Source organism: Cherax quadricarinatus, chromosome 8 (assembly GCF_038502225.1).
Source record: "Cherax quadricarinatus isolate ZL_2023a chromosome 8, ASM3850222v1, whole genome shotgun sequence".
Taxonomy (NCBI): domain Eukaryota; kingdom Metazoa; phylum Arthropoda; class Malacostraca; order Decapoda; family Parastacidae; genus Cherax; species Cherax quadricarinatus.
In genome coordinates this window covers 30,920,561-30,937,852 of record NC_091299.1, presented here as the reverse complement: position 1 = coordinate 30,937,852, position 17,292 = coordinate 30,920,561, and the positions used below count along the sequence as shown (strand labels likewise).

Genomic DNA, 17,292 nt, shown 5'->3' with positions numbered 1-17,292 from the left:
CATTGAAACAGGCCTTTTCTATCCAGCCTCCAATAGAAATATTTGTCTAACCTATTTTTATGTTTTCCAAGTAAAAGCCTTTATATCCTTTTACTCATGTGCAAGTTAATTGTTCAAACATATTGTATTACTATTACTAGTACTACTACTACTTATATCACTACTACTACTACTACTACTACTACTACTACTACTACTACCACTAGTATTGCACCTCACTCTGAGCCTATATATACCCTCTGTGTCCTTGTACTGTTTGTAACGGCTTGACAAAGCTCCTGGAGAGCGAAACGTTGCCACAATAAAATGTCACATTAGTTGCGCTTGTGTCCTTTTACTCAACAAATTTTGTTGAAAATAAGAAAAAGTTTTGGAGTGAGATTAATAAGTTGAGGAAGCCTAGGGAACAAATGGATTTGACAGTTAAAAACAGGAGAGGAGAGTTATTAAATGGAGAGTTAGAGGTATTGGGAAGATGGAGGGAATATTTTGAGGAATTGTTAAATGTTGATGAAGATAGGGAAGCTGTGATTTCGTGTATAGGGCAAGGAGGAATAACATCTTGTAGGAGTGAGGAAGAGTCAGTTGTGAGTGTGGGGGAAGCTCGTGAGGCAGTGGGTACAATGAAAGGGGGTAAGTTAGCTGGGATTGATGGGATAAAGATAGAAATGTTAAAAGCAGGTGGGGATATAGTTTTGGAGTGGTTGGTGCTATTATTTAACAAATGTATGGAATAGGGTAAGGTACCTAGGGATTGGCAGAGAGCATGCATAGTTCCTTTGTATAAAGGCAAAGGGGATAAAAAAATGCAAAAATTATAGGGAAATAAGTCTGTTGAGTGTACCTGGTAAAGTGTATGGTAGAGTTATTATTGAAAGAATTAAGAGTAAGACGGAGAGTAGGATAGCAGATGAACAATGAGGCTTTGGGAAAGGTAGGGGATGTGTAGACCAAGTGTTTACAGTGAAACATATAGGTGAACAGTATTTAGATAAGGGTAAAGAGATTTTTGTGGCATTTATGGATTTTGAAAAGGCACATGACAGGGTGGATAGGGGGGCAATGTGGCAGATGCTGCAGGTGTATGGTACAGGAGGTAGGTCACTGAAAGCAGTGAAGAGTTTTTACGAGGATAGTGAGGCTCAGGTAGGAGAGAGGAAGATTATTATAGACAAGGATGTGTGATGTCACCGTGGTTGTTTAATATATTTATAGATGGGGTTGTAAGAAAAGTGAATGCGAGGGTCTTGGCAAGAGGCGTGGAGTTAAAAAATAAAGAATCAAACACAAAGTGGGAGTTGTCACAGTTGCTCTTTGCTGATGACACTGCTTTTGTGAGATTCTGAAGAGAGGTTGCAGAGGTTGGTGGATGAATTTGGTAGGTTATGTAAAAGAAGAAAATTAAAGTGAATATAGGAAAGAATAAGGCGATGAGGATAACAACATGATTAGGTGATGAAAGACTGGATATCGGACTGGATGGAGAGAGTATGGAGGAGGTGAATGTATTCAGATATTTAGGAGTGGACGTGTCAGCAGATGGGTCTATGAAGGTGGCCTGGTGGCTAAAGCTCCCGCTTCACACGCGGAGGGCCCGGGTTCGATTCCCGGCGGGTGGAAACATTTCGACACGTTTCCTTATACTTGTTCTTCTGTTCGCCTAGCAGCAAATAGGTACCTGGGTGTTAGTCGACTGGTGTGGGTCGCATCCTGGGGGACAAGATTGAGGACCCCAATGGAAATAAGTTAGACAGTCCTCAATGATGCACTGACTTTCCCGGGAGGGTTATCCTGGGTGGCTAACCCTCCGGGGTTAAAAATCGTAACGAAATCTTATCTTAAGGATGAGGTGAATCATAGAATTGATAAGGGGAAAAGGGTGAGTGGTGCACTTAGGAGTCTGTGGGGATAAAGAACTTTGTCCGTGGAAGCTAAGAGGGGGATGTATGAGAGTATAGTTGTACCAACACTCTTGTATGGGTGTGAAGCATGGGTGATGAATGTTGCAACGAGAAGGCTGGAGGCAGTGGAGATGTCATGTCTAAGGGCAATGTGTGGTGTGAATATAATGCAGAGAATTCGTAGTTTGGGAAGGCGGGGTAGGGGTCGGCCTAGAAAGGGTTGGAGGGAGGGGGTGAAGGAGGTTTTGTGTGCGAGGAGCTTGGACTTCCAGCAAGCGTGCGTGAGCGTATTTGATAGGAGTGAATGGAGACAAATGGTTTTTAATACTGGACGTGCTGTTGGAGTGTGAGCAAAGTAACATTCATGAAGGGATTCAAGGAAACCGGCAGGCCGGACTTGAGTCCTATAGTGTCTGCACTCTGAAGGAGTGTTAATGTTGCAGTTTTATAAACTGTAGTGTAAAGCACCCCTTTGGCAAGACAGTGATGGAGTGAATGATGATGAAAGCTTTTCTTTTTCGGGCCACCCTGCCTTGGTGGGAATCGGCCGATGTGTTAATAAAAAAAAATTAATACAGTACTCCGTAATAACTGAGAACATGCACCTTGTTGTGACAGGAGCCTGGTAATGAACAAAAAAAAAATGTTGTAAATGTCCTGAATTTCAATATTTCACATGGAGACTGAAAACCCGACGCCATCTTGACAATAACAGCGAGGTCACTGTTCCCAGCTCACCTCTGGGACGTGTTCTAATTTATATATACCGTAAGGTATTTGAACTAGTTTTAACTTCGAGAGTAACATACATAAATATTTTTCTGTACAGACACAAAGATGAAATATGTTAACATATAAAAAATATATTTCGGCCTTTTAAATTACCAAGAACATAAAACGACTAACAAGGCTAGTTAACTAATACATTATACAATGCTTGTCAACCAACTAAGTGTAAGGAATCTTTTTATTGGATTCCCTTCAAGAAAGGTGCTTTTATGTTCGTGAAGAGCTCTTGATCCTATTCCCAAGGCACTGTAACCATTAATTACTGCAAACTATTTTTCCCTGATTATAATAATTTATGTCGGTCTCACCTTTATTGAACAGTGCCAAGAAAGAACTATTTTTTTTCCAGGGGGCCTTTTCGAGGGTGTGGGTCTTTGTGGGTGGGTCCGGTGATTCCTGAATGTGTTGTTCCCAAGTCAGGAGTTCATTGGCAGGGTACACCCTGGTGGACGTTATAGAGACTTCCTCAGCCAAGAGAGAGGAGGCAGCCTTGGAAGCCTCGCTGTCATTTTTATTTGGTTTCGTCGAGCTGGAAACGTTTTCCTCCGACTTATCCATCACGATTCGTGTCTCGAATGTTTCTGTGAATTTAACAAATAGACAGGAAAGAAACGGCAAGTATAAAATATTAATATAAAAAAAAGGTGAAAAAAAGGCGTCAAAAGTTTTTTATATACGCCCAAGAGTTTTTACGTTTTAATTTTGCAAACTAAGACCTGTTATTCAACCTAATCTCGTATCAAACCTGGTAGCAGAGAAACTGTCTGTGTTAAAATGTAAAATTTACCTCCAGTAATTCAAGGAATCAAATTTTCTGCTCATTATGCCCTCAATCCTTTTACCCTTGTCTCTCCTGTTGTTACTCATTCCATTGTTCCTACCTCGTTCAGACTGGAAGCAATTAATCCGGCACGTAAACAACTGACAGACTCTCCTGAAGTAGATGCTACTATCCTGACCATAACATCGTAATCCTTTAAAGGGGGCGCTGGCGGCAGACCAGCAACTCTGCAGGTAGATGGAACAAGCAGCACAGTTCCCCAGCAGGTAGGCAAGAAACCTCATCAAGCGAGTCCTGTCAAGTTAAAGGGATTTAAAGCCTGTCGACTACACGGGGATCAGTCATTAAGGATGCATATCACCTGCACACCACCGGTCACGAATACTTTAATCCTAAAATCGTGATTAAAAAAGGTTCTCTATTGTATATACATTGAGACACCTCACGATGTACATTAGTCAGGACAGTCCTGATACGAAGTCAACTTGCTTTATTTGTCAGGAGACAAGTGCCTCCTGACACGGGTCATAGTCAAGGTAAGATTTGTCAGGAAACAGGGCAAGTGTTTCCTGACGCGGATCTTAGTTATATGATAACTCGCCACTGGAGCTCTTGGTTATCTGACTGAGACCTTCGACTGGTTTACCGGATTACCCCTTTAACAAATTATATTAGTACTTTTGAAGTCAGTGTAATATTCGTCAGGAGACATGAAAAGTATCTCTTCATAAGGTTCCCAATCATATAGATTACCCTTTTTTTAATGTGGTTTTAATATTCGTCAGGAAACAGAATGTCTTCCGAAACTGGTTTTAATCATATATATGACCCGTATAACATTAGTAGTACTAAGGAATGTATTACGCGTGTTAGGAAACTGGAAGAATGCTTCTTGACGCAGTTCATAGACAAAAAAAAAAAAAAAGACACAATATCGTGACTGGAACGATACACAAATAACCCGCACATAGAAGAGAGAAGCTTACGACGACGTTTCGGTCCGACTTGGACCATTGTGACTTTGTAAATGGTCCAAGTCGGACCGAAACGTCGTCGTAAGCTCCTCTCTTTTATGTGCGGGTTATTTGTGTGCAGTTCATAGTCCTGTGCACAATAATACTCTTTACAGTGGGGGAATGGACACTTAGGACACCTTATGTTAATAAGTAATATTTGTGGGTCTGATGCATCATATCTTATTATTATTATTGCGGAAAATTTTGAATTTTCCTAAATTTAGCATGTGTAAATTTGAGCTATATAATAATTGTGTATTAAAATATGATGCTGATTTGACCCTTCGAGAAATTTCGAGTAAGGGAGGGAGGTAGAACAACTGTGGAGTGACTCCGGGGGGAGATGCCATATTGAATTTAATGTGTGAACACTGGTTCTTTAATTATGCAATGTATTCAGGCGTTGCAGAAGGTCAGTTGGGGTTTCCCGGCCTGAATTTTGGAATAGGAACTCGTGTTAATGTCCCCTGCTGAAGAACTGGGACAGGGAATTTGCAGGACCTCAAGAATTATGTGTGGATGGTGGAATATAAGGAATGCGACCGTCACTCACAGGTAAGTGCACCATTAGTTCTTGCATTTAGATCTCTAGCTAGCCAGCGTAGGGTCTAGGTGTCAGGCAGGTGTTGTGGTGTGATCAATCTACAGTAATTAAATGGTAAGTGGTAATATGAATTTCTGTTGTGTACCCAGCAAGCCAAATCATATACTGTCTACAACTTTAATTTACCAGAGTAGCTGGTTTTAATATTATAATTATTAATTTTTGTGAGGGTGGTGATGAAGTAGGCTTCGAGGGAGTGACAGTTTTGCGACCTACTGTGACTAAGTCCCACTTACCTCACCCAAATTACCTGCCTGTAATAATTCAGGTAATGCCCTATAAACATCATGCAGGCAATTTACTCACATAAAAATAATAATAATAGTAATAATAATAATAATAATAATAATAATAATAATAATAATAATAATAATAATAATAATAATAATAATAATAATAATAATCCATAAATATTATTATTATTATTATTATTATTATTATTATTATTATTATTATTATTATTATTATTATTATTATTATATTTTAAACTTCTATTATCCTTTTGCCCCTTGTGTCAAAAGAAAATATTTTATAGATGTAGCATAGTTTTGAGTTATTTAAACTTAATTACCCAAAGACATGCCAATTTTCCCTCTAATCTAGAGTTACCTGCTGCAGGTGATGCTGAAGAACGAGATAAGAACGACAAATATAATCAGGATGATGATTGATAAAGTGCTCAGATTAGTGATGGAAGCAGTGTTGATGCTGTCGCCACTGGTGGCAGTGGTAGTGCTACTGCTGTCAGCGGTGCTGGTGAAAACAGACAGGAAACAAAACTGAATATTTTTTAGTCCATACTCTGGGATTCTCAAAATAGATTAATGTGCAGGACAATGCAGTGTCTGGGGTAGGATTTACGTGAAAGTGAGGTTAGGTTGCATAACCAACTGGTAGCTGATGAAGTTTTGTGTCATCGCCACCCTAGTTACAATGTCATGTTACCACTGAGCCTGACATGTTAAGATTTGAATACCTTTGCTGATGTTCTTTAATTACTATGATTTGCTCTTCCTCATTCAACATATCAATTCTTGTCTTAAATATGTTGAAATATGGTAGTTAATCTGAGTGTGGAAATTTTTTACATAATTTTCCTAAATGCAGAACATATAAATGAATAATATAATAATTGTGTATTAAAATATGATGCTGTTTGGACCCCTCGAGAAATTTTCATTGAAGGGAGAGGCAGAACAGCAGGGGGAATGATGCTGCAGAGGAGACGCCATATTGAATTTAATGTGTGAACACTGGTCCTTTAATTTTGCAATGTAATCGGGCATCATGGAAGTTCAATGGGTGTGTATCGGCCTTAATCCAGAATTTAGAAATCATTGACACGCTCTCGCTGAAGAATTGTGATAAACAGTGTGAAAAATCTTTACAATTCGGCAACAAGAACGGACAGATAGAGGACACTGATTCTCTCAGGAGCACACCTTAGCTAAGTGATGCTTATCCCATAATGTAGAGTAGTTTTACATTGGCCATCGTAAATTCTAGCTCTCGTGGTAGCATTAGGGTGTGTTTCAAAAAAAATAATTATGATCCAGTAATTAAATGGTAAATGGTAATACGAATTTCCTTTCTAATAACACTGTTATAATTTATGTACAATAATTATATTTTGTGTACCCAGCAAGCCTAATCATATACAGTCCACACAATTTTAATTTACCAGAGTAGCTGGTTTTAATATTGTAATTATTAATTTAATGTCAGGTCTAGCTTTTCATGTGAGTGGTAGGGAGTGGGCATCGAGGGAGTAACAGTCCTGCGACCTGCTGTGATTGAGTCCCACTTATCTCATCCAAATTACTTACCTGTAATAATTCAGGTAATACCCTGTAAACCTCATGCAGGTAATTTTCTCACTTAATAATAATTCACACTGAGCATGCATCAAACCTACTGTGTTCAATTTGCCTAGTACTCATATTTCTGACTGAATTATTATAATCAGGCAGAAATATTTCTGCAGAAATATTGTAATCATAACTAAGCGGTAAACCCACAAGGGTCATACAGCGCTGATGCCTGAATCTTCCCTGCATGTTGAGTCTGTTGCAAGGTATTGTATGTACTCCTTTACACCGATTATTTTCCTCTTTTTATTGACATTAGTCACTTTATTTGGATAATTATATACAATAGGTTATTAGAGTACAAATATTTAACATCAGAGTTAATGTCCTGATTAAAAAAAAGTAACTAAAAGCCTGATTTTTTTTATTGTTTCGTCAATGTCTTTTACCGTTATAGACACTAACATTTTCTGTGTACATTTCCTGTGTATATTTTGCTTGTAGTAGCCATTGTAGGTGAGAATATAGACTACCTGCTGGCCAGTGCTAGGAGGTCCTTGCTTACACCATGTTGGAATACCTTTGTTCTTCAAGGGTGAGGGGCTCTTGATCTAGGGAATTGGATCTGTGCTCCAGTTCTCTGAATGAAGCCTGAATACCTTCCCTTCCCCTCCTTCCCACAGGCGCTGTATAATCCTTCGAGTTTAGCGCTTCCTCATGATTATAATAATATTGGAATACGTTTACACCCTTCCCCACTCTACGTTGCACCTCACACTCTTGCGTGACGCTGCATCCAGCACACCTGACACTGCATCCAGCACACCTGACACTAAATCCAGCACACATGACACTGCATCCAGCACACCTGACACTGCATCCAACTCACCTGACACTGCATACAACACACCTGACACTGCATCCAACTCACCTGACTGCATCCAGCACGCCTGACACTGCATCCAGCACACCTGACACTAAATCCAGCACACATGACACTGCATCCAGCACACCTGACACTGCATCAGGTATACCTGTTTGTAGTATCCCCCGTGGATTTTAATTACTGCAACTTCAGTAAGTCGCACGAGTGCTAAAGGATACTCACAAGGTCATACTACCGAGCTTCGAATCCAGCACATTGGTTGTCTCTAGGTGTCTCTCTTCTCTTGTACTGAGTGCAACTACTGGATCTCCTTGTTGAATCTGAATGAATCCGAAGTGTATTGCATAACTAAGTGTTTTTCCATGCATGACACAGCCTATGGTTATATTTGTAATACAATTGCGTCCTCGTGGAAAATAAATTTGTATAAAACGTTTTTTGTATCTGCTAAAATGTAAATATATTTTTGATTAATTTCGATCATATATATTCCATTTATAACTAGAACCCTGTTCGAGTTATTTCATTGCTGCGGAAGTCACGTCATCATTTTGGATCAACAGATTATAAAGTCTCTGCCAACTTAGATTTAGATGATGCAGAGTTTAAGAAGTTTTGCCACCACGCTCCTGTAATGAACAAGTCTCGGGCTAATATCCTCTACTCTACTGTAACTCGTCTCCAAATTGTGTGTTAATGTGCGTCAATTTCTGAATTTTTTAAGTAACCTACAAAGTAAAATCACTTATGTTAATTTACTTAACAGTTTTAAATCATTCTCTCTCTATATATATATAGCTAATCGCTAATAACCAAACAACACAACACTTCCTTAATTTGATGTAAATAATACATTTGTCATGTATGGTGTGAGGACGGAATGTTTAATGAGTCCCAGTTGATGTGGCACTGTGACTGACGTGCATGTCACTCAGTAAGGTTAAGAACCACCTGGGTACAGCTAGAAACTGAATGGGTAGGTGTGTGCAGAATGTTTGCTATCTGATTGCTAGAGAGACATGACTAAACAAGGGTTTTCCTTACAAGATACACCAAACCTTGCACTCTCAAGCTGCCTAACATCCTGCTCAGGTAATCTTCAAGTTCTCTCATACATAGTCTTGAAGAAGACTTTATTCATGTAGCTTGAAGTAGTTAATGATCTAGGATAATCCAAGAGTCAAAGCCAAGCAATGTGGCTTTCCATAGGTCCTCCCACAAGATACGACCCACAGCTGTCAACTAACTTCCAGTATTTATTTACAGCAGTTTATCTGGAGTTTATCTGGAGAGAGTTCCGGGGGTCAACGCCCCCGCGGCCCGGTCTGTGACCAGGCCTCCTTAGGTCAGTGTCCCAGGATGCGACCCACACCAGTCGACTAACACCCAGGTACCCATTTCACTGATGGGGAACATAGACAACAGGTGGAAAGAAACACGTCCAATGTTTCTACTCTGGCTGGGAATCGAACCCAGGCCCTCACCGTGTGAAGTGAGAGCGTTAACCACCAGGCCACCAGAGCCCCAGTGCAAATTTTGTGATTATCTCGTAATATATCTTAGTCTTTGGCTTAATTAATGTAGTTTGGGGTCTTTTTCTTCTCATAAGAGTTTGCAAATGACTTCTGGCAACAATCCAGCTGTGGTGTTACCCCGTGACTCGTCAGTGCTACAACAGCTGTTGTTCTGTAAGGTTATTCCTGTAAGTCTGAATGTAGTTTCGCCAAAATCTCCTCTTCAATTCATGTTTACTGATGAAATTCATGATGGATATTACACCTAGGAAGCGTACAAGTATTGAAGCTTTTAGAAAACAGGTCGCCGAAAATTTGAGTCAAATGTTGGTCGGATTCTGAAGAGCGCTGAGGATACTAGGGATTGTGGAGCGCTGCACTGAGGAAGATGTAGAAGAAAACACAAGCCAACACCTCACGATGAAAAAAAAAAATATAAGAAATAGTGTGAGGGATCCCTGGAAAACAGCAAAGGTCTACAGAGAGCTTTGGCTTCAGTTGGAGTAAATGTTGATGCTTCAATTGCTCGACGAAGGCTCCTTGAAGTTGGCAGAACTGCAAGAAAGCCGGTAAAGAAACAATTATTGACTGCTGCTATGAAGAAAAAACTACTGTGGTGGGCACTCGATCATAAGGGATGGACGACAGATGAATAGAGAAAAGTTATATTTTCAGTTGAGGTGGATTTGGAAGTACATGAGTACAGATCTGTGGTAGTGAGATGGAGAAAAGGCGAACCTCTTCGGAAAAGACACATTCAACAAGCGCCAAAACACCCACCTAAGATGTTTTGGGATAGTTTTACTGCTAAAGGCCATGGACGGCTTGTTTGTTGAGAGAACGATGAACAGTGACAAATTCAAGGCAATCCTGGCAACACATTTGCTTCCCATTGTGGATAGAGACTTTCCTGATGGAGAAGGTTTTTGCCAACATGATCTTGCTCCATGCCACACGTCGAGAAGTTCTCCTGATCTCAACCCAAATAAGAACCTATGGGCAATAACCAAACGCAGGATCGTGAAACAAGACTGTTCAGTTATGAAGCTAATTGTTGCTGTTATTAGGACCAGGTACCACGACGAAGAGCTTGCTAAAATGTGTTCAACATTGGTCGATTCTGTGCTAAAGCAAGTAGCAATGTTTATCATTATACCTGGAGAGTAGCAATGTTATATCATTATATCTGGAGACCTGGAGTATACCTGGAGAACGTTACGAGGGTCAACGCCCCCGCAGCCCAGTCTGAGACCAGGCCTCGTGGTGGATCAGGGTCTGATCAACCAGGCTGTTACTGCTGGCCGCACACAAACTGACGTACGAGCCACAGTCCGGTTGGTCAGGTACTGACTTTAGATACCTGTCCAGTGCCTTCTTGAAGACAGCCAGGGGTCTTGAAGACAGCCAGGGGTCTTGAAGACAGCCAGGGGTCTTGAAGACAGCCAGGGGTCTTGAAGACAGCCAGGTGTCTTGAAGACAGCCAGGGGTATTGAAGACAGCCAGGGGTCTTGAAGACAGCCAGGGGTCTTGAAGACAGCCAGGGGTATTGAAGACAGCCAGGGGTCTTGAAGACAGCCAGGGGTCTTGAAGACAGCCAGGGGTCTTGAAGACAGCCAGGGGTCTTGAAGACAGCCAGGGGTCTTGAAGACAGCCAGGGGTCTTGAAGACAGCCAGGGGTCTTGAAGACAGCCAGGGGTATTGAAGACAGCCAGGGGTCTTGAAGACAGCCAGGGGTCTTGAAGACAGCCAGGGGTCTTGAAGACAGCCAGGGGTCTTGAAGACAGTCAGGGGTCTTGAAGACAGCCAGGGGTCTTGAAGACAGCCAGGGGTCTATTGGTAATCTCCCTTATTATGCTGGGAGGCAGTCAAACAGTAGTATATTTTTAAAATAAACATAATTTTTCCAAATAAAAATCTTATTTAATCACTGTCCTAATTAATATGCACACTAATGTAATGTTAGGTAAAAAGAACCCTAGATGTTAGGACACTTACCCGTGAGTTGCGCCTCGCCCAGGGTCCGACCCAGGTGGTGTTTGGTTGTGAGTCGAACACAATACCACTGTTTTACGAGATTCCTAGACTGAGACATTTACAAACTATTATCGGTTGTGTCAACGACTTGTGAAGGCTGATAATGGATTACCATAATCCTTGAATGTTATCGCGCCTCCATATCATAAGCTCAATATCATTTTAAGCCACACAAAGTTATCATTCCAAAATACTTTACCTGTTCTCCATAACAATGGGAGTGTGCCACAGTTTTTGATGATGGTCTTTTCTGGAGGTGTGGAGAGACATTAGAGCCAGCAATACCTGGCTCCTTGAAGGACTCGCACACACTGCTAGGAGGATACACTCACAACATATTATCATGACATCAGTGTTGCCACAGTATGTTTCTCTGTGCTAGGTACCTTGAGGCCCAGCATGTGGCCTGACTCTTCTCCTTCTTTATCGGTCTTTTCCTGATACATCTTCGTTATCAAAACTGACTATCAAGCTGTTAAGAATTGTTCATAGTTACTGTTAATAAACTTTAGGTGCCGTACGATACAGAATATATTGTATCTTGTTTCCGGAGGCAAATGTTTGCAAGATAATGTGGCTTCCTGTAACTTTGATGTACCTTTGAGTTTCGAGAGTTTTTCTACTCCTGAAGTTCGGCTTTGTTTGGTGCTTGCTTAGTCAACCAGGTTGTTTCTGTTGGCGGCCTGCTGGCCTACATATCCATCACAGCTTGGATGATCAACATTTGTTGGAGATACTTCTCCAGTTTCCTCTTGAAGACTTCTATATTTGTCCTTGCAGTGTTTCTGATATCTCCTGGTAAAATGTTGAATAGTATGGGGCAACGGATGTTGATACATTGTTCTCTTATTGTGCCCACCGCGTCTCTGATTTTCACAGGGTTTATTTTACTCTTCCTCCCATATCTCTCACTCTAATATGTTGCTATGGCAGTGTGCAAATTTGGGACTAGACCCTCTAGTAGCTTCCATGTATATATCATCATGTATGCTACAATCACTGCGAAACACCACCCAAAATGTACGAGGGGTCCTCCAGATTTTGTGTCAATCGAGGCTCTAAATTTTGGATATTCGTTATTTTAGTTCCAGACAAGTCGTGAAGACTTATTAAAGAATCTTAAAAATTTTAACCCAGAGTATCTGTAAAGCCGTTTTCTCATAAGCACTTAGTTATACACTGTCCTTGTCACTTGTGTGCATGCCTGCCTGTTATATGTACATACATACATATATATATATATGTCGTGCCGAATAGGCAGAACTTGCGATCTTGGCTTAAATAGCAACGCTCATCTTGCCATATAGGACAAGCGAAAATTTGTGTATGCAATAATCTCGCCAAAATCATTCTGAACGTAACGAAAAAAATATATTTCACTGTGTTTGTTTAGTATTAAATTATTGTAAACAAATCTAAAATATATTTAGTTGGGTTAGGCTAAAATAAATTGTTCTTGTTATAATAAGGTTAGGTAAGTTTTCTAAGATTCTTTTGGTGAAAAATTAAAATTTTTTACATTAACATTAATGAAAGAAATATATCTTTAAACGTATAAGAGAAAATTTTAGAAAGGACTTAATTTTAAATGAGTTCTTGCTAATTGACCAGTTTTACATATTCTGCACGACATTATATATATATATATATATATATATATATACCTATATATATACTACCTATATACTACTATATATATATATATATATATATATTCTTTCAACACACCAGCCGTATCCCACCGAGGTGGGGTGGCCCAAAAGGAAAAACAAAAGTTTCTCCTTTCATATTTAGTAATATATACAGGAGAAGGGGTTACTAGCCCCTTGCTCCTGGCATTTTAGTCGCCTCTTACAACACGCATAGCTTACGGAGGAAGAATTCTGTTCCACTTCCCCATGGAGATAAGAGGAAATAAACAAGAACAAGAGCTAGTAAGAAAATAGAAGAAAACCCAGAGGGGTGTGTATACATATGCTTGTACATGTATGTGTAGTGTGACCTAAGTGTAAGCAGAAGTAGCAAGACGTACCTGAAACCTTGCATGTTTATGAGACAGAAAAAAACACCAGCAATCCTACCATCGTGTAAAACAATTACAGGCTTACGTTTTACACTCACTTGGCAGGACGGTAGTACCTCCCTGGGCGGTTGCTGTCTACCAACCTACTACCTAGGATATATATATATATATGCATATATATATATATATATATATATATATATATATATGCATATATATATATATATATATATATATATATATATATATATATATATATATATGCATATATATATATATGCATATATATATATATATATATATATATATATATATATATATATATATATATGCATATATATATGTACATAAATATATAGACGGGGTCCACCTCTGGTGTAAATTGTGGGACACACAGCCTCGGAGAAATGGATGAAAAGACTTCAAGGAAGAATATTTGGATTTCTTCCTGAAGCTGTTTGAATATTCCACTTTACCAAAAGATGGGGTGGTAGGGAAAGTGGAATATTCAAACAGCTTCAGGAAGAAATCCAAATATTCTTCCTTGAAGTCTTTTCATCCATTTCTCCGAGGCTGTGTGTCCCACAATTTACACCAGAGGTGGACCCCGTCTATATATTTATGTACATATATATATGCATATATGTCGTGCCGAATATGTAAAACTGGTCAATTAGCAAGAACTCATTTAAAATTAAGTCCTTTCTAAAATTTCCTCTTATACCTTTAAAGATATATTTTTTTCATTAATGTTGATGTAAAAATTTATAATTTTGCACCAAAAGGAACATAGAAAACTTACCTAACCTTATTATAACAAGCGCAATTTATTTTAGCCTAACCCAACTAAATATATTTTAGATTTGTTTACAATAATTTAATACTAAACAAACACAGTGAAACATATTTTTTTCGTTAGGTTCAGAATGATTTTGGCGAAATTATTGCATACACAAATTTTCACTTGTCCTATATGGCAAGATGAGCGTTGCTATTTAAGCCAAGATCGCAAGTTCTGCCTATTCGGCACGACATGTATGTATATATATATATATATATATATATATATATATATATATATATATATATATATATATATATATATATATATATATATATATATATAAATATATATATATATATATATATATATATATATATATATATATATATATATATATATATATAAATATATATATATATATATATATATATATATATATATATATATATATATATATATATATATATATATTAAGAAAGGTACCACCTCTAGAACTGTCATGGGGACCCTCATCCTCAGAGAAAAGAATAAACTTGCTTCAGGGAAAACTCAAGATTCTCCCTGAAGCTGTTTGAGAATTTTCTCCTACCACCCCCCATATTATATATATATATTTTATTTAAAGACAAAATACATTGACAAAACATTCACAAAAATATGATACAAAGTAAAACAACATAGGTAACTCAGAGCTACATCTCGAATACTTCGTCCAGCTCCCCGGCGGTGGACCGCGTGCCCAGAATGCTGCAGGCATTTCCTCTCTGGATCGCAACACTAAGTCTCTGAAAGAGAAAGCTGGTCGCCCTGTGGTCCTTTGTTTCTATGATGAGCTTTTCACCCAGCTCTATTAGGAACTTTAGAGCACACTTGCCCCATGCTCCAAGGGTCTCCGACCCTATTGGGATGAAGTTATAGCAAGGGGCAAGGTCTTCATATTTGCGGATCTTCTGAGTCTCCCTGTGGCTGGCAGCTCCACCCCCTTCCACTACGGAGTATGGCAAGTAGGTGTCTGCCAATGTGGCGGCACATGTGTAGTCCCAGGCAATCTGCTTTCCATCCTTCCAAGGTAGCTTAGTGGCTCCATCAGGACGCTTTAGACTTCCGTCAGACCTCTGCACTTGGGGTTCACATTGAGCTGGGCAACGGGCTGTGGCGAGGCTTCTCTTTATGTCATTGACCTCCTCATGCCTGGCATACTTCCCCTCTGCTGTGTGACACACGAGACCATGAAGTCCGAATTGATCAGCTGTCGCCCTGCCTCAAATACACCTATGTTCGGTGAGGATGGGGGCGACTAGGCGAAGAGCAACACCAATCCGAATGGCCTGAGGGTCTAGTCGAGTGCCCAAGGAGGAATTGGGAACAGCAAACAGGAAATCCCTGAGTGCGGTGCCTTCACTATATATATATATATATTTGTTGCGAATAAGAAATTTTTTTAAAGAACTTCAGAATGTGGCCTGTTACCATTTATTTCTTATGCAACAAGATTTTTGGATCCGAGTTATAGGTATTTTAGAGTCTAGGGGAAATAATTTCAACTGGGAAACTCCATAGAATAATATTCAAATTTATTAAAGTATTTAAATACAATACTTTATCTTCTCTTTGTAGTTAATGTAACTTAATACTTTGTACAATAAATTTACCATATACATTTAGTTCAAAATCATGAAAATGTCACATTAATAAGGAAGTTTAATTATTCTTCCTGTAATTCAGTCTTCAATAACATTTACGTCTTTGTCTTAACAAGATTGTAAACTCAAAATACAAAAGGTGCAAGATTTAACAAGACCTTTGAATCTGGCCGTAAAGTATCTCTATGGATTACTGAACTGACCAAGAATATAAATATCAAAAGAGTCTTTCAAAGCAATTAGGAACAAAGTGAGTCAGCTCTTGAGTCCAATTCTCAAAACCATTCAAACTGTACACCGTAAGAGCCAATATACGATCAGTTGTCAGGGCTAGAGCAGGGAGCAGACTGACTGAAGATTGAGACACTTATGCAGCATATGGGAATCTTTATTCAGGAAACGAACGTTTCGCCACACAGTGGCTTCATCAGTCCAATACAAAGAGGAAGGCGTAAGGAGAGGAGGAGAATGAGGTAATCAGTCCCTCAACCTGGAGACGATGTGTTCAGTCCATCAATCAGTCCATCAATCTTGTCCATCAAGATTGATGGACTGAACACATCGTCTCCAGGTTGAGGGACTGATTACCTCATTCTCCTCCTCTCCTTACGCCTTCCTCTTTGTATTGGACTGATGAAGCCACTGTGTGGCGAAACGTTCGTTTCCTGAATAAAGATTCCCATATGCTGCATAAGTGTCTCAATCTTCAACATGTCGGTTTTTCAAACCATTCATCACAGCAGACTGACTACTTGCCAGTCTGTTGACGTGTCGTCAGGTTGGATCAGCTGACCCACGTCAGCCAGCCGGACATAAACAATTGAACAATTCACCGGATAGTTCCGAGACTTAAACTCTACTCTATATACACAAGAAATCCTACCTAACAATAATACTAAAATAATAGTGATAATAACAAAATAGTGATAATAACGATAATAGTGATAGTAGTGATAATAGTGATAACAGTGATAATAGTGACAATAGCGATAATAGCGATAATACCATGGTATTTTTCATATATTAACAGATATTAATATAATGCCGAAAGTCTCTATTTTAGCTATAAACGGGGACTTTCGCGCTGTAATATTAAGTGATGAACATATTCTCTTACAACAGTTAAATAACACAGGATGACCAATTTCGAAGATATAACACCCCCCCCCGTACGACAATAGGTCGCAGTAGGGAGTTTGCAAGCGTCCTTGGTAATATCTCCTTTATAATAAGCGTCCTCTTGGTAAATAAGGCATGTGGTATGACTGAAGAATGGAGAAGAAATAACTCAATCAGCATGGTTATTTGCCAGAGGATGAGCTTTTGGAACAATGGCCGGAAGAACTATCTGGAGTGGCTTCCATCATAATTCGAGAATAGGAGTCTCGGACATGACTGTCAGGGTCATCCATGTGGACTTAATACTTCGTCCCATCAACGAAACGGCTTTCATAGTCATACTGTCAATATAAAAGAAAATTATTAACAAAAATATATAATATACATATA

General features: G+C 39.2%; 1 protein-coding gene across 1 annotated transcript in view; it reads right to left on the bottom strand.

The window, feature by feature from the left end:
• The window catches only part of LOC128705524 (uncharacterized), a gene marked incomplete at its 3' end in the record, with an annotated part of 52,306 nt that overhangs the window by 29,852 nt on the left and 5,162 nt on the right, over nt 1–17,292 (bottom strand). The window contains 6 exon segments of the mRNA XM_070082737.1: nt 2,999–3,271; nt 3,572–3,765; nt 5,701–5,844; nt 8,008–8,105; nt 11,533–11,647; nt 12,029–12,128. Coding sequence (XP_069938838.1) covers nt 2,999–3,271; nt 3,572–3,765; nt 5,701–5,844; nt 8,008–8,105; nt 11,533–11,647; nt 12,029–12,128 — 924 coding nt within the window.